At 38.2% G+C, this 25,671-nt stretch overlaps 1 protein-coding gene across 1 annotated transcript in view; it reads left to right on the top strand.

Moving 5' to 3' along the window:
- The window catches only part of LOC149788949 (uncharacterized), a 145,616-nt gene that overhangs the window by 77,818 nt on the left and 42,127 nt on the right, over positions 1 to 25,671 (top strand). The window contains exons 16-20 of the mRNA XM_089975093.1: positions 3,121 to 3,264; positions 4,447 to 4,577; positions 5,639 to 5,774; positions 21,500 to 21,654; positions 24,871 to 25,021. Of these exons, the coding sequence (XP_089831219.1) occupies positions 3,121 to 3,264; positions 4,447 to 4,577; positions 5,639 to 5,774; positions 21,500 to 21,654; positions 24,871 to 25,021 (717 nt within the window). The remainder of the gene's footprint in view (positions 1 to 3,120; positions 3,265 to 4,446; positions 4,578 to 5,638; positions 5,775 to 21,499; positions 21,655 to 24,870; positions 25,022 to 25,671) is intronic.

Raw genomic sequence — 25,671 nt, 5'->3', positions numbered from 1 at the left:
TTGGATGTCTTACAGAGGATACTTGTGTTACTATAAATAATATTCTTCTGGAGTACCGACACTTCCCATAGATCATAACGTTAATGTTTTATACAAACTACTTTACTTTTCTGGTAAGACGAGCAAATCATGCTTACATCATATAAGGGGGCCTCGAGTGGCCGAGTGGTCTAAAGCGCTCACTGTTCCGGATCACTGCCATCTCACCTCTGTCTGCATGGGTTCGAGTCCAAGGCTCAGCTAGCGTGGGTACGTGGGAAAGCCTGCCAGTAGCTTCTCGTGGGTCGGTGGCTCTTCCCTGGGTTTTCCAGGGTTCTTCCTCCACCAGTTATACTGGCCGCCATGTGTAGCCTATCTTGTGCTGAAAAATGGCGTTAAACCCTAGAACAAGAACAGTAACAACAACAAATCATATGAGAGGTCAGTCCATCAGAAAACTTTTAAAATGCTGATATTGATATGTAGCATACTTCGTTGTTTAAAATAATTTCCTTACGGGTTTCCATTATAGAAAATCCAGCCATTGTGAGATAATCCCTATTTACATGCAGAAGTACCTGTGTGACGACAGTGATGAAATGAAAATGATTTTTAGGTTCAGGTCTACTATTGCAAACAATTTACCCATATGTAGGCTTCTTATGAAACATTATGTTCATTTTTTCTGGTAATTATTTTCAGCCAGTCAGTAATCTTCTTTTAAGTATGATATTGCCGCAAATAGTTTGGTTCCATAGCTTATTAAATAATGAATAGCCTTTGACCTAAAGTCAAACTTTACTTGTATAATAATTTTTCAGTCATCGGTACTTGTCACTGAAACCTCTTGCAAAATCATGATCATTGTGCCATTAATGTTTTAAAGATACCAAGGAATTTATTTCACTTGAATGCCTACTGTGATGATAAATAGATAACATTTCTACGAAAGAATAAATGTTTCCCTCTGAAGCTTCTTGATACCCCCCAAAATATTTCAGTTCGTATGTGGATAGAAAGTTTCTATCCTAAACTGATAAAATTTCAACACATATTTCAATACAACTTTGACAAAGGAAGGTAATCCAGGATCGTTACAGAGAATCCATGTCCATATTAATCAGTTTGTTTAAGTTTCTCTAAACATTACTCAGTGTATTTGAATGTGCTTACAACCTTTTTTCCTTTAGAGGGGCTTGTCTGTCTAATTTTGATATGAATGTTGTTGATTTATTGTGATTACTAAAGAAAAGGGGAGTAAATCTTGGAACCCACTGATTCTTCACAGATGTTAATTTTCACCACGTTTGACAAACCTAGAGGTCCAATTCAGTGTTATTAAAAACCTCTGTTAACTATTTTATTGTTTATCAAAGGAAAATGTTTCTTTTACCATTTACATCACTGAACCCAAGGCAGACAGAGATCCATCCATAATATAATCAGTGAACTATTCTAGAAAATGGATGAAAATTATGGAAAGATTAGAATCAGATTATCATAAATAAATTATCATGTTTACAGAAGCAGTGTATGATGCTTAGTAGATATGATCATTTAGTGATCCAGTTTTGCCTAGGTAGTTGTAACTTTGCCAAATTATGAAGAAATGCGATTTTTTGTGCAAACTTTGGCACATCTTCTACTACACTGTTCAAGATAGAATCTGCAAGCCTTAAGATATAATTGGGGTGGTCTGTAGATGTGCACAAAGGTTTTATAATTTCATGGCAGCCCCATCTGGTTGGACATAGAAAGTATGGTTGATTTTACATAAATTCAAAATAACACTTAAATAATGAGACTGATATGTCAGAGAGCTGTGTGTGATCACTGGTCCAAGTGTCAAGTCAGTGCATGTCAGTACTGTATATGAACACTGATCCAAGTGTCAATGCATGTCAGGACTGTGTGATCACTGTTCCATGTCAGCATATGTCAGAACTGTGTGATCACTGATCCAAGTGTTGATGCATGTCTGATGGGGCTTTGAGTAAGATCCCTGACTAAAGCCTCGGGATTGAATAGTTGTGGTCCCTGGGTCATCATTTCAAAACTTCTGAGATCCCTACCCAATATCTATATGAGCTGGTTCACAGGAGAACCATCCTTATGACATAATATTTTGATATATATCTTTCTGCATTTTCTGATGGAGTAATGGTTTGAAACCAAAATATAAATTTTAGTACCATAGTGAGTCATTTATTTTATTTTTAACAAAGGCAATTTCCAATACACCAGTAACTATTCAGAAACACAAACAAAGATGCCCACAGTCAAAAAACACATAGAAACACACACAAAGATGCCCACAGTCAAAAACACACACAGAAACACACAAAGAAGCCCACAGTCAAAAACACACACAGAAACACACACAAAGATGCCCACAGTAAAAAACACACACAGAAACACACAGAGATAGCCACAGGCTACTAATGTCAAATTAATATGAACTTAGTTTCCTCATTTGTTCAGAAAAATTAAACCAATAAACTTAAAAATGTTTTGCATGAAAGAGTAGCAAAAATACAAACTTTATTCTGTCCAATAAAACTTGCGTTAGAATAATTAAACACCTGTATGATCCTTGATTGTGAATACTATCTGCATCTTTATATTGGATGTTAGGCATTATGATAGTGTTAATGTACAAAGTTGTACAAAATTTGATAGAGTACTGATGACTTGCTTGAAGGACTGGGCAAAATATCTCTTTCAGTGTATCTAATTCCAATTAGTATCTCCATAAGCTTAATGCTTCTTTCACATCCTTTATTGTTTCTCTCATGTTTAACATGTGATCATAAATGGTATTTTGGTTCTGACTGGCAATACAATTTTCTCATCAACAGCTACCATTTCTGATAAAATTGTCCACAGTCCTTGAACTGATTGTTCTGTTTTTGTCAATGAATATGTTGTCAGATTCATTACATTGGCTTCCCACTCACTGTTGAATTCTTTGTCCTTGAGTTCATTAAGACATATTTACTTTACAACTAACATTGGCTTCTTGGTCTATACTTACCCAACAGGTACTTGATAATTAGTCATATTTTTTGTGGTTGGATGAAACAGATAAATGGGAGTGTGGGGATGTGTTTTACAAAGACAGTTGTTTGTTTCTTTCCACAGGAAGAAAAAGTTCTTGATGCAGCTGCTGTATTGAATTGTTTCTTGATGACCGTGCTTACACTCAACTACAAGAGGAAACTGTTAGGGGAGATGACTGATGATAATTACCTTTTTGAAGATCCAGCAAAGTATAGACAGACACAGGCATGAATATATGAAGTTTTACTCTTTAAAAATCATATTAATCAGATGTAGAATTTATGAACCTTTCAGACTTTGTAGTATTCAGTTTGTTGTGTGCTAGCAAGTTGAATAAGATGTCATAAAATTGAACACAAATATCAAGGTTTGGACACGATGATACACAATTATCCGAGGTTGGATATCACTTGATGAAACACTAATATTAGAACCTGGATACCTGATGATGATACACAGTGCCAGTCTGAATATTGCATAATGATAAACAAGTGTTGAAATCTTGACATTACTTGATGATACACATATGTCAGAGTCTTGATATCACTTGATGTGACATATATCAGAATCTATATATCACTTGATGATTCACATATATCAAAATCTTGATATCACTTGGTGATACATAGATATCAAAGTCTAGATATCACTTGATCATGCACATGTTATGTCTTGATATCACTTGATGATGCACATGTCTGAGTCTAGATATCACTTGATGATACATATGTCATAGTCTAGATATTACATTCTAATGTACAAATATGAGTCTTGATATTAGATGATAATACATTGTTCAAATATTGTACTGGGTCAGGTGAGGTATTCATTCAGACACTTCTGACATTATACAGTTATGACAACATCACATTGTACAAGGTCATATGATATTTCATTAGTTCACTTCAAAAATAAAGTGAAATAAGGTGAAGCAGCATCATATATATGACATTATAAAAATAATCACAAGATGGTAGATAGGGTTAAGAGTAAATGCTATATGCCTGCTATATTGGGATGTTTTTGAATAGTGTTCTTTAAATCAGTTTAAGCATTACATATATAAACATTACCTATAAGGCACATTCACAAAGTTTGCTGTAAAATTTATTTCCCTTGTTTGACTTCATAAATATTATCAGAATGTTTTGATTGTCAGCAGCTAAATGATTTTGCATAGTTTGCTTTTTTTACCATTCACTAAAGTTGTGGAATATTTTTTGATTTTGAAAGTGGTGGCTCTAAAAGGGACATGAAATATAAGAAAAATTATCAATTAGAAAATTCTGAAACAATATGAATATGACAGATAGCTGTGGTGGTGACTTGTTATAGGATATTTTCTAGATGTAATTATGATAAATTTTTCTATATGTTTGAAAACCATGCCCAATTATTTCTTTCCAGACATATAGCCCATCACCTAAGGCTCCTCAGAAGTTACCCAGCTATCCCAGTCCTATAGGCTGTGGCCAGTCTCATGCTGCATTAGTTATCAATGGGGATCTTTTCACCTGGGGAAAAGCGAGTCAGGGGAGGTAATCAAATCTGGTCTACCCATTGAAATAGCATTTTATATTGGATGAGAGGAGATTTATTTCATAATGTTTATGAATAGTGAACAAATAAATTTAATAACTTTTTTATGTTTAATACTCTTTATTCATCTTATCATTTCATTTCCAATGAAAATACAAAGTCTTAAAAATGTGTTTAACTTTTTCATTTTTAGGCGTACATATAACCTCTTTCAGTTAGGCCAGTAGCTTTTCAGGTTTTGGTTCATCTGCATCTTATCTGTAAAAGGTCATGTATAGGTGGTTGAGTAAGAACTTATTTTCATGCTTAAACATGGAAACTAATAGTAACCTGAATTTTAGAATTCCAATTAAATTACATTCCATAAACAATCATAAAAATTGTACAAATCATATGACAGTTAATCATAATTGTTCCTGAAAAAGAGAAGATGGTTCCCACTATTTTCCAAGATGTTTGGTCAGACTAAATCTTTTGATTAACTTACTGATGCATGTATAAACATCACCCAACTGCCATTTTGTTATGTTTGTACCCTAATATTTGTATAATGATGTTTATACTATCATGTCTGCCCCATATGTCTATTTCATGATATTGGTATTGGTAACAGGTTTTTTCCATAATGTCTGAATTATAACGTCTATACAATAATGTCTGTACCATAGTATCTATATCATAATTTCTCTCATACTGTGCGTACCATAAAATCTGTTCCATAATGGATTGCTAATTGCTTGAAATCATAAATTTAACACAAATTGTAGACCCTGATCTGGTGGCACATTGTTTGATGGTAGTACAGCATATGGAATTTCTACATGCATTTTTCACACAAGTTATTGTGTGGCATTAAAGAATCATTATGTTATTTGGGTACTCTATTAATATGAAGTTCAAGAATAATTCATTATATAGATTTATTGCATGGCATTGAGTATCTTTGTATCCTTCGTGCATTTTGATTAACAATTTCATTGAGTGAAAATAAGCTGCCAAATATTTTTGTGACGTTTACTTGCAAGCATTAGATGTTTTATTATTCCAATTCCCTTTCTAGACTTGGCCGTGGAGATCTGAAGATTGAAGATACAATTGGTCCACCAGGACGTGTGGACACTCTACATACCCTTCAGGTCAAGGTCATATCAGTGTCGTGTGGTGCAGAACATACCATGGTCTTAACTGTACAAGGGGTGAGTCTAAATAATCTTTAGTCATCATAAAAAGAAACTTAAGGATGTTCACTTCAATGCTCTTCTGCATGGCTTGGAATAAAATGATTCTATGAAAATGATATCAGCGGTATGACATCACTTCTTACCAAAAGTATGTCATATTGCTATGAACTCGAAGGGGGTCGTAGGTATTAAAACAGCAGATTCCTCAAAATCAGAGGATTATTAGGTGAAAAAGAAAACTAGTAAGGCCATTTCAACTTAAATGTTAATTATGGCCCCTGCTTTGCCTTCACCACCACAACTGGAACACAAGATATTTTGGCAGTATTGATGAACCTAATGCTGCATAGGCATGATGGTCACCTTGGCGCTTCTTATGACTTTGGAGGTAGGTTGACTGTGGTCAGTACTCTTCAAGTTTTGATATTGCAGTCTGAACTAAATTTTAGTATTCACAAGCTCTTATTTTTCATTTGACCCAACAATGACAGAAGAAGACACAGTCTTCCATACATTGATGAAGAATTTTTTTGCTTGTCACTGCCTGTATTTTGACCACCTTCTGGTTTGTTGTTCTGATTTGGCATTTTTTTATGTGGGTGCAACAATCTTCCAACTACCTTCTCTCCAGTCGACCTTCCGGACATGTTTGCAAATTTCTTCCGTGACAGATTACAACCCATCAGAGATAAGCTTGACACCACAATTTAAGTTGACTTATCGTCACCATACAGTTGGGATACAGAATTTGAGTGGCAACCATTAGCAGCATTTGAACCTGTCTTCATGGATTTCATACATACAATCCTGATGAAGAGTGCACCAAAGTCATGTGAACTTGATCCAATTCCAACATCACTGCTGCTTGAGTGCTTGGATCCAGTATTGCCTTCACTAACTGATGTTATTAATACCTGTCTCTCATATGGGGAGTTCCCATCATTTTTCAAAACTGCCATTGTGGAGCCTCTGCTGGGGAAACCAACACTAGACCATAACGATTTAAAGAACTACCACCCAGTTTCTGATCTCCCATTTGTATCGGGAGTCTTAGAGAGGGTTGTTCTATCCCAGCTTGTATCTCATCTAAATTCAAACAGTCTTTTTAGCAATGTACAATCTGCATATCGCCCTTGCCACAGTACTGAAACTACTCCTCTAAAAGTAGTTAATGACATTCTGTCTGTGTTGGATAGCGGAAAGATTACAGTCCTCCCCCTCCTTGATTTGTCAGCAGCATTTGACACAATAGACCATGATATATTACTTCACCGTCTCCAGCATGTATTTGGCATTCATGATACAGCCTTACTGTGGTTCAAGTCCTACTTGGTCATCAGGACACAGATTGTATCTCCAAATGGAATACACTCCAGCCCAGTTGATCTATGTTGTGGTGTTCCCCAGGGGTCTGTTCTTGGACCTGTTCTCTTCATTCTGTACTCTTCATTCTGTATACTCTCTCTCCAGTGTCTCACCAATTGTACGCTGATGATGCCCAAATATACAAATCTAGCCACCCAAATGAAGTTGATGCTACCATCCAGGGTGTAGAGAGTTGCATTTCTGATGTGAAATCATGGATGACATGTAACAAGCTGCAGATGAATGATGATAAAACTGAGGCCATTCTGATCACAACACAAAGACTTTCTCATTCACATCCTATACCTCAAACAATAAATATCAGCAACACCAACATTAAATTCACACAATCAGTACGAAACCTAGGCTTTACTCTGGACAGTACTCACATTGCACCAACATATCATGAACATATGCAAGGCTGCATATCTTGAGCTGAGACGCATCAGCTCAATTCGCAGATATCTTTCAGTTGATGCCACTAAAACACTTATGTGTTCATTAGTATTTTCAAGACTGGACTACTGTAACTCAATTCTGTCTGGTTCATCTCAATATCTGCTCCAGAAACTTCAAAAAGTTCAAAACACAGCTGCTTGGATCATACTTAGAGTACCACGATCAGAGCACACCTCCCCGCTGCTCTGTATGCTACACTGGCTATCCATTCGATCCAGAATCAAACAACAATATTTGTTCTCTGTGCTTTGTTTCACTGTCGGACTCTAGTCCAACATATCTATCCGACCTCACCCATGTGTACACACCAGCAAGATATTTACGCTCCTCTTCTGACAATCCTATACTCATTATTCCCACTATGAAAACAAAGTCATATGGACAGCGTTCTTTTACATGCCAGGGTCCAGCAACGTGGAATGAATTGCCCACTGAACTTAGACACAAAGACACAGTGATCCCATTCAAGAGTGCTCTCAAAACTCACTTATTTCTACTGCAAGAAGAAACTCTTAGACCTAATAATGTTTCCTACCTTAAATATTCTCAGCATGTTTTTTAATGTTTTCTAATTTCATGGTGTTTGTTTTTGTAATCATATCATTATATGTTTTTTATCTTACAGGTGTTGTCTAATGTTGTAAAGCGCTTAGAGCTTCTAAAGATTAGGCGCTATCTTGGCATCCGTCCGTCTACGAGAGACGATGGCATAGCTCCAAAGTACGCTTTTGCTTATCCTTCTTTTTAGCTCTCTTTTCAGCTTGCTTTATTCTTCTCTTTTCCTCTGCGTTTTGAACTCCCTGCCTGACAGCTAGACGCCAGCTGGAACGGTTGTTTGCACAGCTCTCCCAGTCGTTGACATTGATGTTTGCTGTCTTCATATCCTTCTTGCAAACATCTTTGTAGCGCAGATGTGGTCGTCCAGTTGGTCGTGCACCTTCTGCTAACTCCCCATATAACAGGTCCTTGGGAATGCGACCTGGGTCCATTCTCTTGACATGGCCGAGCCAGCGAAGGCGCCTCTCGCTGAGTATGGAGAACATGCTGTTCATGTTGGCGCGTTCTAGAACCTCTGTGTTGGGTACTTTGTCCTGCCACTGGATGTGCAGAATGCGCCGCAGACATCTCAGGTGGAAGCTGTTGAGTTTCCTCTCGTGTCTTGCATAGGTGGTCCATGTTTCGCTGCTGTAGAGAAGTGAGCTGAGCACGCACGCTTGGTAGCCACGCAGTTTGGTCTTCTCTGTGAGGTTGGGGTTGTTCCAGACCCTCTGGTTAAGTCTGGCCATCACTGCTGCTGCCTTGGCAATCCTGCCGCCCACCTCAGAATCAATGGAGAGTGAGCTGGAGATGTTAGACCCGAGGTATGTGAAGGTCTCGACAACTTCCAAATTGTACCCATTGATGGAGACAGAGGGAGGGGAGTCTGTGTCCTGTGCCATGACATTTGTTTTCTTCAAACTGATGGTCAGTCCAAATTCCTTACATGCATGGGAGAGGCAGCATACCAGCTGCTGGAGTCCATCTTCCGTGTGTGATGTCAAGGCTGCATCGTCGGCAAAGAGCAATTCATGGATGAGTACCTCTGTGACTTTAGTCTTAGCACGGAGACGGGCGATGTTGAACAGCTTGCCGTCAGCCCTGGTATGGATGTACACTCCCTCGCTGCAGTCCTTGAATGCGTACTGGAGAAGCATGGAGAAGAAGATGGCAAAGAGCGTCGGTGCAAGGACACAGCCTTGTTTGACTCCGCTAACGACTGGGAATGCTTCAGATGTTGCGCCATTGAAGCACACTGTGCTGTGCATGTTCTCGTGGAACGACATAATGACAGCAAGCAGACGTGGGGGGCAGCCGATCTTCTGCAGGAGTCTGAAGAGTCCACTCCGACTAACCATGTCAAACGCCTTCGTCAGGTCTATGAAGGCAATGTAGAGGGGCATCCGCTGCTCGCGACACTTCTCCTGCAGCTGACGTAGTGAGAAGATCATGTCTACAGTTGACCTGCCGGCTCGAAATCCACACTGGGATTCTGGGTAGACGCGGGAGGCTAGGATCTGCAAGCGTGCCAAGGCAACACGGGCGAAGGCCTTTCCGACGATGCTGAGGAGGGAGATGCCCCGATAGTTGTTGCAGTCGCTACGGTCTCCTTTGTTTTTGTACAAAGTGACGATGTTGGCATCACGCATGTCCTGTGGGATGTATCCCTGTTCCCAGCAAAGGCAGAGGAGTGTGTGTAGGGGCTGGAGCAGTGCTGGTTTTCCGCTCTTGAGGACTTCAGGCGGAATGCCGTCGCTTCCAGGAGCCTTCCCACAGGCAAGGCAATCGATGGCTTTTCCGAGCTCTTCCAGGGTGGGCTGTGTGTCTAGCTCCTCCATGACAGGCAGGTCTGGAATGGCGTCCAGGGCAGTTCCAGTGACATTGTTTTGGGTTGCATATAGCTCAAGATAGTGCTCAACCCATCGCTGCAGTTGTTTCCCCTGGTCTGTGATGACTTCGCCCGTCTTGGACTTGAGGGGGGCGGTCTTGTAGCTGGGGGGGCCTGTCGCTTTTTTGATAGCCTCATACATTCCTCTTGTATCCCCGGTGTCAGCAGCTGTCTGTATACTGTTGCAAAGGTTCAGCCAGTAGGTGTTGGCACAGCGGCGGGCGGTCTTCTGGGCGTTATTCCTTGCAATCCTGAGGGCTTGTAGTGTTCTGGGGCTAGGTGCAGCCTTGTATGCCAGAAGGGCTTTCCTCTTTGCCTCAGTCACGGGCTCCATCTCCTCCCAGTTTGCCTCATACCAGTCGACATTCTTTCGCTCCCTCTTCCCGTAAGCTGTGATGGCTGATTTGTACATGGGACCACTTGGAATCAATGGTGTCATCAGGTGTCACTTTGGTGAGGGCTTCCTTCAGTTTGCTGATGAACTGCTGTGTTTTCTCTGGGTTGCTTGCACAGTAGGTGTTGATACGTGGGTGACCCTTCTTCTTGGCGTGGTGCAGCTTCTTGGGTAATATTCGCACCTTGCTGGCCACCAGGGAATGGTCCGTGTCACAATCGGCACTGTGGTAGCTGCGGGTAAGGAGGACACTGGCCAGTTCTGCACGCCTGGTGATGACGAGGTCTAGCTGGTGCCAGTGGCGTGAACGTGGGTGTCTCCACGACACCTGGTGGATCTCCTTGCATTTGAAGAAAGTGTTTGTCACACATAGGCTGTGGGAGCAGCACATCTCCAGCAGTCGCTGACCATTCTCGTTGATCTTGCCCCTTCCGTAAAAACCGAGACAGGTGGACCAGGCCTCATGGTCAGCTCCCACTCTAGCATTGAAGTCTCCTAGTAAGTAAAGGCTTTCATTGTTGGGGATACTGGATATTGCCTGATCCAGAGCCTCATAAAACTTGTCTTTCTCCTCGTAGGTGGAGTAGAGGGTTGGGGCGTACACACTGAAGATGTTGACCGGGCCTAAGGATGTTGACAGCCGGAGGGCAAGGATTCTCTCAGTACCTGATGATGGAGGTTCAATGAAGGCGATTAGCGTGTTCTTGACGGCAAAGCCTACACCATGCTGCCTAGGTTCATCCAAGGGCTTCCCCTGCCAAAAGAATGTGTAATTGGCTTCCCTGATGGTGCCGCTGTCAGCCAGTCGGGTCTCCTGGAGGCAGGCAATGTCGATGTTCAGTCGGGAGAGTTCTCTGTCAATGACGGCAGTCTTCCGTGCATCGTCGATCTGCTGTAGGTCAGTGGTCAATCCAGGACACATGGTCCTGATGTTCCAGGTTGCAAAACGAAGAGTTGGAGTCTGTTTATTTCTTCTTTTAGTCTTTCCTGGTGCAGAGTTTTGTGGCCCACTTGTCGAGATGGTTCTCTAAGCTCCACGCACCCAGTGAAGCAGGCAGGCCATGGCGGGCAGCACCTTACTGACTGGGGGCTGCCCAGCTTGAGGCGGGCGGTAGCTGTCCAGTGAGACCTGATGATCTCTCCCACCGTCAGAAGTAACCCCTGGCGCCAAGCTCTACGCCAATCGAGCTTTGACTTAGAACCGGTAAACTGCTACTTCTCGTGTTGTGCCGACGCTGTACGACGACGCTGGAGTGTCCTCTCCAGTGGAGCTATGAAGCCTGGGCAGGGTGGTATGGAGAATCAGCTGTTGCCCATGCAGCAGATCCCCCATCTCCACGCAGCTGGTGTGCCCAAGGGAACGACGAATGCCGATACAGCTTGGCACCAACGGCGTCGCAGGAGTTGCCGGAATGACGTTGAAGTCAATGTCATACCGCCTTAGGGACTCCATCTCCGGATTTTCTGTCGGGGTTTACTCCCTTAGCCTTTCCCATGAGTGGGTATAGCCACAAGGCAGCAGAGGTTTGGAATCGGAGTTTTCCTTCTCCTAGATGAGCTACCATCCAAGGTTTACGAGTCCCATCTACCCGAAGCTTCGGTTAGGCGCTATACAAAGTCCTCATTATTAGTATTATTATTATATCAACATACAATTCAGACACCTTCTAGCTGCATCAGCGGCTTCGCCAAGAATCAGTCCAGAAAGTGTCATGTCCTTCATATGGAATGTCCCCTCCATCAGTTGGTTGTTAATTGGATTCACACACTTCAAGGGCAGCCAATTATCAACAACTTGGCAACAATGTAGAATCAACAGTTACCCACCTTTGTTCCCCCAGTTCCAGACACAGCAGCTTGGGTCGTGAGATGCACTGTCAGCATTCTGGGAGGGGCTGTGGGCCTGTGCCATCCCTCCTATGGTGCTACATTTATGGGGTCAGAATGGCAAGATGACTCTAATAGCCCCTCTTTGAGTGCACAATCTCAGTGTCACTGATCTATTTTTCCCAAGGATAATACACCCAAGAAGATTCCTGAATCGACTGCCCTCTTCTTCTACATGCTCAGCTTTTACCAGTACAGCCTTGCGAGTCAGACAATTCAAACCTTCATTTGTGGAGATAATCTCAAGAGTAAACATCCAAATTGCCTATCTGTGTGCCTCTTTCCCCCAGCTGGCTGACTTTCTCTGGCTCTGTTCTTAGAGGAGAAACAGTTGGACCCCATTCGTTACCAAAGGCTTCTATCCTATGATATTGGACAAATTCCGGCATCATGGCAACATGTTTGGGTGGGATAGAGACCTATCAGATCTTTTAGACAATATTGGTCTCCTTGACCAATATTCCTTGTTTGTCTCCAAAGGGATCCAATTGTGTTATTTTAACATGGCTGGATTTTATCCCCTTCAGACTTCTAGCCTACTCTACTCTATAGTCACTATCATACAAACCATGTTTACTGATAGATTTAGCTTCAGCATGCAGGGTAAGAGGGCTGCAACCCCCTTTATGTTCACCAGAATTCTCTTCATTTCAGGTCAGAGGGTTCGGTGGTTCTCAAGATACCATTGGGATTTGTAACCCAGAATAGATTGATAGTCAATCATTGTCCCTGTTCGCTTTATTCCATAGTCAGGTCAAGAACAGCAGCCATGCAATATTCTGTTTACACCGTCAGGGATCAATGATCTCAGACACATTCTGACATCATGGCAGATGTTGCATTGGGCGTGATAAAGATCTCTCAGATCTGTTAGACAATTTGATCTCCAGCAACCAAAATCCATAACATTGTTTCCAAAATGGAATTTGTCTTGGGTTCTAACTTGGCTCAGCTCATGCAAGTTTGAACCTCTTACTCATGCTTCACTAAAGCTCCTATCACACAAGACGTGCTTCCTGATAGCTTTAGCTTTCACATTTAGGATCAATGAGCTACATACCCTTTCAGTCAACCCAAACTATCTTCTGTTCAGCTCAGATCATTTGGTAGTCCTTCTTACACAACCAGGCTTAGTTGCCAAGAATCATAGATAACTGACCAGTTGTCATTCGTCCTCTTATTTCCATAGACAGGTCTAGAGAGGCAGCCATGCAAGATCCTGTCTACACCCTCAAGCTTTACTTGAGATGCACAGAGACAAGTTGTGGTATGAGCAGTGCCACTTCTCACATGGCTTACTGCTCCAACGTTTCAAGCAATCTCTTTGAGACAGAACAGAGGATATCATGCTTCACGGCCTTTATTCCTGGCTGAAGGGGGTCATATGCTTTGTGATTGAAGTGGGTTATATGCTTGGCTTACTCTGAGATCTCTCAAGATCAGAGTTTAATCTCCCTTTCAAAAGCAATGTTTCAATCCAAGACATTATAGAAGCTGTTGGCTGACACGCAGAGTCAACCTTTTTGAGATTTGCATCACAGAGACAAACGTTAGATCTGGTTGGGCCCATGGCAGAGGCACAAATGGCCAATTGACCCAACTAGACCAATCAAAACAGCTCATTAGCTTCGCTGGATTCACAGCGAAAAGTTTGGTAGGTGAGAAGATCTCAGTTTCATCTTCTCAACCATGCATAGAGTCCCAGATCAAGAAACCTTGGGTTGCGTTGCTTAGGTCATTATGAGAATGGGTTATATTTCATTTGGGGAATTCAGCCATTCATCTCCAGAAGGATATTTAATTTAGAGGCCAGATGCTCAGCATCCACTCCTCCTGTTATTTATTCTGCTAATGTAATGTGACTGGGGAATGTATTAAAGTCAGTTATGTTCTACCGAGAATCCTTAACCAATTACATTACTTTAAAACCCTCCCAACCACCCTGCCATCTGAGCATCCATGTGAATGTCTTGTTCAGCTAAAAACTGGTGACACCTGGTGGTATCAAGGGGAGGTAATGGGCAACAGTTACTGCCCTTTGTCTCTCTAAATAAGAACAATGATTTTTGTCTTTTAATAGGGCAGGAATTCACAAGGTAGAAGGCTAATACATAGCTGCCAACCCTCATGATTTTGGCGTGAATTTCACGACTTTCTGCAGCAATTCACAGATTCATGCCACATGCAAAAAATCACAAATTCTCCAATTCGCAATTATTTAAAATTCCTCAGTTGAGTGCATGTTGTAATATTGGCAGTTGCCGAAACGGTCCAGTGCAGCTAGTTATGATATAAGTAGAAATATAGCTGATTTGTACAGTTGGCCTGGTAGCTGGCAGTTTAGCATATTTTAATCTATATATAGGTAAGAGTATTTTTACAAACGCTCTTGGAAGAAACCAGGCCCTAACTGGAATTTTTCTCCACATATGCACCACCAACACTGACTTGAATTACTGTTCGGCATCACATCTTGAAATGTCTTTGCCACCAAGGAAAAAGAAATGTGTTGCACAAAAGTGAAGTTTAGTTTGGAATATACCAAAAAATTGGCCATGCATTTAGCCATTAAATACTGATATACATCATGCTTTTTGCACACAGTGTGTCACAACATTTAGCATTGAGCATGGTGGTAGGGATGATGTGAGGAAGCACATTGGTAGAAAAAGCATATAGAGGTTGGGAAACTACATGAGGATAGCTTTTTTTGAGTGTTTGAATTTTTGAGATTTTTACTTGAGTTAAGTTTCCACGCATGCGCCGACACCATTAGTCGATCACCCTTTGACGTTTCATCTTCTGGATTAATACCATTTTGTAATTAAGCTACACTGCAGTTAAAATGTTTTCACCTCAAAGGAAAAAAATCTGCATTCCACAAAAATTGAAGTAAGTATAGATTGTAGTACACAAAAATTTGGCCTAGCATTCAGCCATCAAACATCGATGAACATTATGCTTTTGTGCACAGTAGTGTGCCAGAAAGTTTACAACTGCGAAGGGCTGGTATTGTTGATTACAATTTACCTCACACATGAACTATGTAGATTTCAGTTTTGGAATACTTGAAGCCACCTACTCAAGCCCTTCATACTGCCAATGCTGAAGCATTGTTTGTGAGCATTCTTGTCAAACATAACCTGTCTTTGTCAGTTGGAGATCAGTGACAGTGAAAGATTATTTCCTATTGTGAGGAAAAATAAGACAAACTTTAAGTGTCTCCTTTGGTGCTGAAAATTTGCAGTAATTTTAGTCACCAAGATTAACCAGCAGGCAAGAAGCCTAAACTGTTTTGAAAACAAATTTACCATGACCTTATTGAAGAAGTTCAAAACTGCCACAGCATCATATCGTGACAGATAGCATGAAGTTTGTGTATATCAGTAAATTTGGCTGCAAATATAGTAGTACATGTAATCAGTGTAAATAATGTATTAGTTTTATTTTGGGAATTTCATATATAGCAGTACTGACCACTGAAGTGGGTGGAGTTAGTGTCATGATATAATTTTTCACAAATTGCATTCAAAATTCAATAATTGTTATCCCACTTTTCACTGAGTCTGGAGGGTTGGCAGCTCTGATAATATTCCTAACGTAATTGAATGGGTAAGTATTCTCAAAGTAACTTAATTTTATTTTAAAATTTTGCTTTTTTCTACAATGATCATTAACTGGGATACACCTTGTCCAACCTTCCTGCAGTTACATCCTGTAGGTTGAGCATGCATTCCACTCCAGCAGTAACTGAAGAAGGATGGTATTTGGCAACAATCCCAATATCCAAGTTTTATGTACATCTATAATTTCTGTAAATTTTGTTCATGGCTGTAAATTGTAGTGATTATCTTTAGTTGAAATTTCGTATGTGCATAAGTTCTGATTTAAGGTATTAAGAATGTAAAATTGCAATAATCTATAAATAGATGCTTACTTATGTTTTTATAGCTACTAATAATAAAATTATTAGTAAATATGTAGAAAAGTTTTGGTTTGTTTCCCATTGGACTGGTTTTACAGTGGGTTCTTAGAAGAGGTTAATTAATTCCCTTTGTTTTGCTAAATCATGTGAGTTCTTTAATGATGATATTGATTTGCAATTTGTCACTTAGGAGTAGTGACAGTATGTGTGTTTTACCCTTTTACCAGGATATAAATAGCTAGGACTGGACAATTGTCTCATTCTTATTTCTTGTGTTCTTGTTGTAAGTCTGCAGACATGTTTTATGTTGTATTTATATTTTATTTGAGAGAAACGTTTGTTTGGATTATTCAGTGGAAATAGGAAGTGCTCATCAGACTATAATATTAGTCTGGGACTATTGTGAATTATTCAGAGAAGTTGTTGACAGTGCCATTTTGACACATCAGGACTGTTTGCAGACCAGTATATTCATGGATCTGAAATTTATATGGAACTTTTCTTTCTTTTGGACTTGAATAGAACTTTTTCAGGATTCTTTTGGATCCAGTTCATAATACTGTAAGTTCCTCTTAAATTTTAATTTTGTAACATTAGTAATTAAATTGTTTGTTGCTTTATGTTACTTAGTTTATGACCATAGAGTCATAACACAATGTGTGATTGCTCTTGTCTGACTCTCACCATTTTATAATGTGCCAGTAAATTAAGGTCAATGTTGTTTGTTCTACTAATTACTCCTTACAAATTGGTTTGACCCAGATATGCTGGTGTATTATGCAATGGCAGATCTGAGTCTGTGTAGTTTGCAGTTGGACTTGACTTATAACTGAAGACTATAGTTATTCTAATATTCTAATAAGGGGGTGGGGCTGGTGAAATTTCCAAATGGGGGTTTTGAATACTGTACCTCACTGTGACTGAAAATGTTCATAAATTAAGTTGTTTTGATTTTTCTAACAGTCCGTGGATTATTCATGTACGGTTTTAATTATTTGGACACACCATAATGGATATATATTGATCTGTTAGCCTCAGTAAGGTAGGAATTTCATTTTTTGTGGAAAAAAGGAGCAGAGTGTTTATTAGAAGTGGGTGATTCTATTAGAATAACTATGGTGTATAATATCTATAAGTAAAATTGTATAAGGTCTTTTTATGTTTTTTTTGTGTAATAGTGTAATTGCTGAATGTCATTTAAGTTTTGGTTATAATAAGCTATGCATTGCTCCTCTTGTTCGGCTTTAATAGAGCATTATATCAATTTTTTTATCAACATTGAACATTACACTTTTCCCTTGTATTATATTTCTTTCCACTACTCTGTTTTGATGGTTACATCAGTGTTCTGTGTGGATACTTTAAGTAAAGGAAAAGAAAAATACATAAAAGTCTTATGAATGTAAATGATAAAGTAACCAAAATACTGCCTGGAAATCATGATTTACATCTTTATTTATATCAGCAACATAGGCAGTCTCTTGAGGAAAACTGATGAGGTCACAGTAATTGTGTTATATTTAAAAAATTCACTAACATACACTTTTTACATGAAAAGTGTGCTAAATGTATGGTCTATAGAGATTTTTTCAATGCTCTTTACATTTACATGAAAAGTGTGCTCAATGTATGGTCTATAGAGATTTTTTCAATGCTCTCTACATTTACATGAAAAGTGTGCTCAATGTATGGTCTATAGAGATTTTTTCAATGCTCTTTTCATTTACATGAACAGTGTGCTAAATGTATGGTCTATACAGATTTTTTCAGTGTTCTTTACATTTACATGAACAGTGTGCTAAATGTATGGTATATAGAGATTTTTTCAGTGTTCTTTACATTTACATGAAATGTGTGCTAAATGTATGGTATATAGAGATTTTTTCAGTGTTCTTTACATTTACATGAAATGTGTGCTAAATGTATGGTATACAGATATTTTTTCAATGCTCTCTACATTTACATGAAAAGTGTGCTAAATGTATGGTATATAGAGATTTTTTCAGTGTTCTTTACATTTACATGAACAGTATGCTAAATATATGGTCTGTAGAAATTTCTCCAGCAATCTTTACATTTACATGAACAATTTCTTATATGAATGGGTCTGTAGAAATTTCTTCAGCATTCTCTACTTGCATGAACTTGTATGCACATGTAATGTATCAAATGTATATCCAACTTGAGCATTTTATTTTGATATTACAAGGTTGAAGCTTATTTCCAATTTGATCAGACTTTTAAAAATATGGTATCTTTTTACTTTGTTTTCACCTTTGTAATTTGCACTTAGTTCAGAAAACATATACCTAGATCTGCCATCATGTTGTTGAATGATTGTGAGGACATCGTGTGCCAGTTGAATGTGGGTTTAGTATTTCTGAGTACAAATAGTCAGTAAAAAACTGTTTTCATGAGCTAAAGATATATTTAGGAAAAGGGCATAACAATTTCATAGTATATAGCAGTATGTGACAAAAATGCCTTTTTTTGTTGAGCTGAACTTAGCAGAAGCTCAATATTGCAATCACTTTGACTTCTTTTTGAATCTGTCCATCTGTAAACCTTTTCACATCCTTGATTAACCTTAATGTTAAAGTTTTTTTTTCTCTATGTTCAATAAAATTTTATTCCACCATCTTTATATCTGGAATATAGTTTGGAGTGCAAGCTCAACATTTATGCCATGACTGATTTATTGTGGTGCTACAATATGTCATTTTATGTATCTAAACCATATTACATTGCTACAGTGTGTCATTTTGTGTATGCAGAGCTCATTACATTGTTACACTATGTCATTTTATGTATGCAAAACCCTATTACATTGCCACAATGTCATTTTATGTATGCAAACCCCATTACATTGCTACAATGTGTCATTTTGTGTATGCAGAGCTCATTACATTGTTACACTATGTCATTTTATGTATGCAAAACCCTATTACATTGCTACAATATGTCATTTTATGTATGCAAACCCCATTACATTGCTACAATGTGTCATTTTGTGTATGCAGAGCCCATTACATTGCTACAGTATGTCATGTTATGTATGCAAACCCCATTACATTGATATAGTGTGTCATTTTATGTATGCAGAGCCCATTACACTACTACAATGTGTCATTTTGTGTATGTAAAAACCCCATTACATTGCTACAGTATGACATTTTATGTAGGCAAACCCTATTACATTGTTACAGTATGTCATTTTATGTATGCAAACTCCATTCCATTGCAACAATGTGTCATTTTATGTATGCAAAGCCCATTACATTGCTACAGTGTGACCTGTATTGTATGCAGAGCCCATCACATTGCTACAGTGTGACCTGTTTTGTATGCAAACCCCATATCATTGCTACAGTGTGATCTGTTTTGTATGCAAGCCCCATATCATTGCTACACTGTGTCATTTTGTGCATGCAAACCTCATTACATTGCTACAGTGTGTCATTTTGTGTATGTAAACCCCATTACATTGCTACAGTGTGTCATTTTATGTATGCAAACCCTATTACATTGCTACATTGTGTCATTTTATGTATGCAAACCCCATTAAATTGCTACAATATGTCATTTTATGTATGCAAACCCCATTACATTGCTACAGTGTGACCTGTATTGTATGCAGAGCCCATCACATTGCTACAGTGTGACCTGTTTTGTATGGAAACCCTATATCATTGCTACAGTGTGACCTGTTTTGTATGCAAACCCCATATCATTGCTCCAGTGTGTCATTTTGTGTATGCAAACCCCATTACATTGCTACAGTGTGTCATTTTATGTATGCAAACCCTATTACATTGCTACAATGTGTCATTATATGCACGCAAACCCCATTAAATTGCTACAGTATGTCATTTTATGTATGCAAACCCCATTACATTGCTACAGTGTGACCTGTTTTGTATGCATACCACATTACATGCTACAGTGTCATTTTATGTATGCAAACCCCATTACATTGCTTCTGTGTGTCATTTTATGTATGCAGACCCATTACATTGCTTCAATGTATCATTTTATATATGTGGCCCACATTAAATTGCTTCAGTATGACATTTTATGTATGCAACCCATTACATTGCTACAGTGTTCAATTTTATGTAAGCAGACCCCATTACATTGCTACAGTTGTGTCATTTTATGTGTGCGAACCCCATTACAATGCTACAATGTGTCATTTTATGTATCTAAACCCTATTACATTGCTACAATATGTCATTTTATGTATGCAAACCCTATTACATTGCTACAGTATGTCATTTTATGTATGCAAATCCCATTACATTTGCTACAGTGTGTCATTTTATGTATGCAAACCCCATTACATTGCTACAATGTGTCATTTTATGTATAAAAACCCCATTTCATTGCTGCAGTGTGTCATTTTATGTATAAAAACCCCATTTCACTGCTGCAGTGTGTCATTTTATGTATGCAAACCCCATTACATTGCTACAGTGTGGATTAGTATTTAAGCAGAGTATTTGATACAGTACAGGTGTTCCATATAAATTGAATCAGTTGATGTCCATTTGTGTTGGGATCACTGTCTCCTTGTGACTTAAATGCATTGTTTCATGTAAATTTATCCCAATGAAGTCCATTTGTAGTGCGGTCACTGTCTCCTTGTGACTTAAATGTGGTGTTCAGTGTAAATTTACTCTGTCAATACATGTCCATTTGTATTGGGAGCACTTTCTCCTCGTGGCTTAAATGCAGTGTTTCGTTTAAATTGACTCAGTCAATTTACATCCATTTTGTATTGGGGTCACTCCATCCTTTTGACTTAAATGCATTGTTTGATGTAAATTGACTCAGTCAGTTGATGTCCATTTGTATTGGGGTCACTCTCTCCTTTTGACTTAAATGCATTGTTCCATGTAAATTGACTCATTTATTTGACCATCCATTTGTATTGGGGTCATTGCCTCCATGTGACTTTAATGCATTGTTCCATGTAAATTAACTCATTTAATTGACCATCTATTTGTGATGGGGTCACTGTCTCCTTGTGACTTAAATGCAGAGAAAAAACAAATGGAAAGTGTTGTCTATGAAATCAGTGATATTGTAAATTTAAGAATTTTTTAAAATATAATCAAGATTGAATTTACAATCATGTAATGATTTTTTTGTGTAGTGCTTGGTGCAACAGCTTACTCACCAATTTAAAAAGTGGTGAATTTGACCTTAACTATGGTCACTGCACTTGAACTGAAAGAATTGTTTTCAAATATCCAATAAATACAATTATTCTCTGGTTTTGGCAGGTGTATGGCTGGGGATCTACTAAATATGGTCAGATAGGACTCGGTACAAGACATACATATACCAGACCAATGCTTGTGGAAGGAATTTCAAAGGAGTCATTTGTCAGCATAGAATGTGGACAGTTTCACACACTGGCACTTACAGAAAATGCAGAGTAAGTTCTTTTGAATACTTATATATGTATTGTACCCCAAGTTATTTTTCATATTTATGGAAGTGGGGTGTCTGCATTCACATTGCCTCTAGAAGCCATGTAGGAAATATATTTATATTTTCCTAAGTGTTTTGCTGAGTAACAACATTAAGGGACATATCCACAGAGACCATCCTTGGTTCTCATAATAGGAGAAAGTCATTTTTCCCTCCAAACAATGCAATGAGAAGTGAAAAGACTATTATGGAGGCATGGTAAATTTTGATCATACTATCAAAGTAATATGCTTTCGTTTTTAATATTAATACTTATAATATTAATAGTTCTATTAGTTGTAGTGGTAGCTGATATTGCTGTGGTGTCAGCATTGTGGTGTACTGTTTGTGGTATCAGACTTATTTCTTTAGTCTTTTTTATTGGATACGATATAGAGCAGGTTCTCTTTATTCATGTCATTTGTATTAAAATACAGCTTGTTAGTAAAGGTATTAGACATTATATTACCTTAGGCAGAATTGTAAGCTCCATAGACATTGGTGTAATGTCCATCACCAAGCTGTCAAATTCTGATGGACATAATGTCCTGTTCAATTATTATTTGTCTGAAATTTTCATTGTATACTTAGTGTTCATACAAGTTCATAAGAGTGGAATTGTCAGATGAAACAAATTTTAATTTTGTATGATATTGTATGCTAATGAGAAGGAGTGGTTATCTCTGTTCTAGTGATAGTTTCATTACTGTATGCTAATGAGTAGGAATGACTATCTCTGTTCTAATAATAGATTCATTACATTGTGCTGATGAATAGGGTTGGAGGTCAGTTACAGTATGATATTGAGTAGAAGTGGTCATCGATATGCTATTGAGTAGAAGTGGTTATCTCTGTTCTAGTGATAGGTTCATTATGTTGTGCTGATGAATAGGGTTGGAGGTCAGTTACAGTATGCTATTGAGTAGAAGTGGTCATTGATATGCTATTGAGTAGAAGTGGTTATCTCTGTTCTAGTGATAGGTTCATTATGTTGTGCTGATGAATAGGGTTGGAGGTCAGTTACAGTATGCTATTGAGTAGAAGTGGTCATCGATATGCTATTGAGTAGAAGTGGTTATCTCTGTTCTAGTGATAGGTTCATTATGTTGTGCTGATGAATAGGGTTGGAGGTCAGTTACAGTATGCTATTGAGTAGAAGTGGTCATCGATATGCTATTGAGTAGAAGTGGTTATCTCTGTTCTAGTGATAGGTTCATTATGTTGTGCTGATGAATAGGGTTGGAGGTCAGTTACAGTATGCTATTGAGTAGAAGTGGTCATCGATATGCTATTGAGTAGAAGTGGTTATCTCTTTTCTAGTGATAGGTTCATTATATTGTGCTGATGAATAGGGTTGGAGGTCAGTTACAGTATGCTATTGAGTAGAAGTGGTCATCAATATGCTATTGAGTAGAAGTGGTTATCTCTGTTCTAGTGATAGGTTCATTATGTTGTGCTGATGAATAGGGTTGGAGGTCAGTTACTGTATGCTAATGAGTAGAAGTGGTTATCTCTGTTCTAGTGATAGGTTTATTATTGTATGCTAATGAGTAGGAGTGGTTGGAGGTCAGTTACAGTATGCTAATGAGTAGAAGGGGTTATCAATATGCTATTGAGTAGAAGTGGTTATCTCTGTTCTAGTGATAGGTTCATTATGTTGTGTTGATGAATAGGGTTGGAGGTCAGTTACTGTATGCTAATGAGTAGAAGTGGTTATCTCTGTTCTAGTGATAAGTTTATTATTGTATGCTAATGAGTAGGAGTGGTTGGAGGTCAGTTACAATATGCTAATGAGTAGAAGGTGTTATCAATATGCTATTGAGTAGAAGTGGTTATCTCTGTTCTAGTGATAGGTTCATTATGTTGTGTTGATGAATAGGGTTGGAGGTCAGTTACAGTATGCTACTGAGTAGAAGTGGTTATCTCTGTTCTAGTGATAGGTTCATTATGTGGTGTTGATGAATAGGGTTGGAGGTCAGTTACAGTATGCTACTGAGTAGAAGTGGTTATCTCTGTTCTAGTGATAGGTTCATTATGTGGTGTTGATGAATAGGGTTGGAGGTCAGTTACAGTATGCTACTGAGTAGAAGTGGTTATCAGTATGCTATTGAGTTGAAGTGGTTATCTCTGTTCTAGTGATAGGTTCATTATTGTATGCTGATGAGTAGAAGTGGTTATCTCTGTTTTAGTGATAGGTTTATTATTGTATGCTAATGAGTAGGAGTGGTAATCTTTGTTCTAGAGATAGGTTAATTACTATATGCTAATTAGTAGTAGTGAATATCTATATTCCAGTGAACATTAAAGTAATCATTAATTACTTTATGATAACTATAGTTCACGGATAGGCAGTATGTACCAAGGAATAATACGAAAAGACACCATTTATACAGTGTGTATTATTTTATGCCTTTACATTTTTTGACATAGAGTTTTAGAAATGCCATTCATTTATGTATTTCTTAATTTATCTTTGCAAACAGTGAACCATAAGTTGTGTTGGATCAACTCTTTCTGTAAATCAGTACATATTAAAATTGGTCACCATTATCAACTTTAAATAATAGTTGTTGTTTTTAATATTGTTTGAAAATTATGTATGCTTCCTATATGAGGAAAACCTTTATTCTGCTGTTCATGAATATTCCACATGGCTTCTGATTTGTCAGTTTTCTTTCCATACATTTAGTTGGACACTGTGAACTCCAACTCACTGCCCTATTTTAGACAAACTTTTAATTTCCATCATGGATACACAGGTTCCACTTTTTCCCCCATGCTGTCGCACATTTGACACTAATATTTTCCTTCTGAAGAAGAACTTCTATAATCAAATTGATCTTCAAAGTCAGTTGTTGCCCCATTTCCATACATAAATGTAATCTTTATTCTGGATAAATATGCTTATTTTGGTGGGGTTTTATTTTCATTGCCTTTGTTTTCAGTGGAACTTGCGCAAAAACAAAATAGCCAAACAGTTTTAATAAAAATGTACACAAAAATAAAATGGAACAATGTCCAACAGACAGCAGCATGAAAACATTAGATGGAAGTGTGAAATGTTGACACCACAAAAATAATCTGATTTCAGTACTGTAGGTTTGCAGAGTGATAACAAATAAAATACAAGTTTATATTTCAAGCATCCACTGAATGACACTTCTTTTTCCACTGGAATTAGTGTTTACAGTTGGGGTTGGGGAGTCTATGGACAGTTAGGACATGGTGACCCTGAGGATGGACTGGTACCCAAAAAAATAAATGCTCTCAAGGACCATAAAGTGGAGATGCTGGCAGCAGGATATTGCCACTCTCTTGTGAAGACTTCTCAGGTTGGTGTTTGTATCTTTGCATTGTTTTGTACTAAATACAGGAAAACACAGTAATTAAGTTTCATTATGAGTTTTTGTTTTATTTAGAGATAGAAACTGTATACTGTTTGTAGCTTTATTGTAAGTGGTAGAAACAATTTGAGCAATTCAACTGTTTCAGAATGAGTTGGCAAAAACTAATGCCATCAAAATGCATTATCTGTAAAGTTAACAAGATGTTATGGAACACTGCACTCACTATTTAACAAAATATAAGGAAAGTCCACTATTTTAAAATATGTAATGGACCAGTCCACTATTTTGTTCAATCAGAATGCTTTGTTAATCTCTTAGCATACATGGTAAAAATGACTTTGCAGTAATTGTAGACAGTATCCAAAGTAAATATTTAATTTTAGCTTTTTTCTCAGTAAATTATAGGAATTCAGTTGCCTGTCTTTTTCCTTTGACTTTGTGTTGAAGCATATCAGTGCACCAGTCTTGGCTTTCATTGGATATACCTTTGGCCATGGTGCAAGAGTTACTTTAGATCTGTTTCATAGTTGTTAAATACAATATAACATGCAGTGGATAAAGTTCACAGACTATGGCTTTGTTATAAAGACATTTTCTCTTATGTAGAAAACATTACAACTTGCCAACATTTTACC

Source organism: Sinohyriopsis cumingii, chromosome 11 (assembly GCF_028554795.1).
Source record: "Sinohyriopsis cumingii isolate HCF-2022 chromosome 11, ASM2855479v2, whole genome shotgun sequence".
NCBI classification, from domain to species: domain Eukaryota; kingdom Metazoa; phylum Mollusca; class Bivalvia; order Unionida; family Unionidae; genus Sinohyriopsis; species Sinohyriopsis cumingii.
The sequence above is the reverse complement of the archived record's forward strand: the minus strand, read 5'-3'. Positions and strand labels throughout refer to the sequence as shown.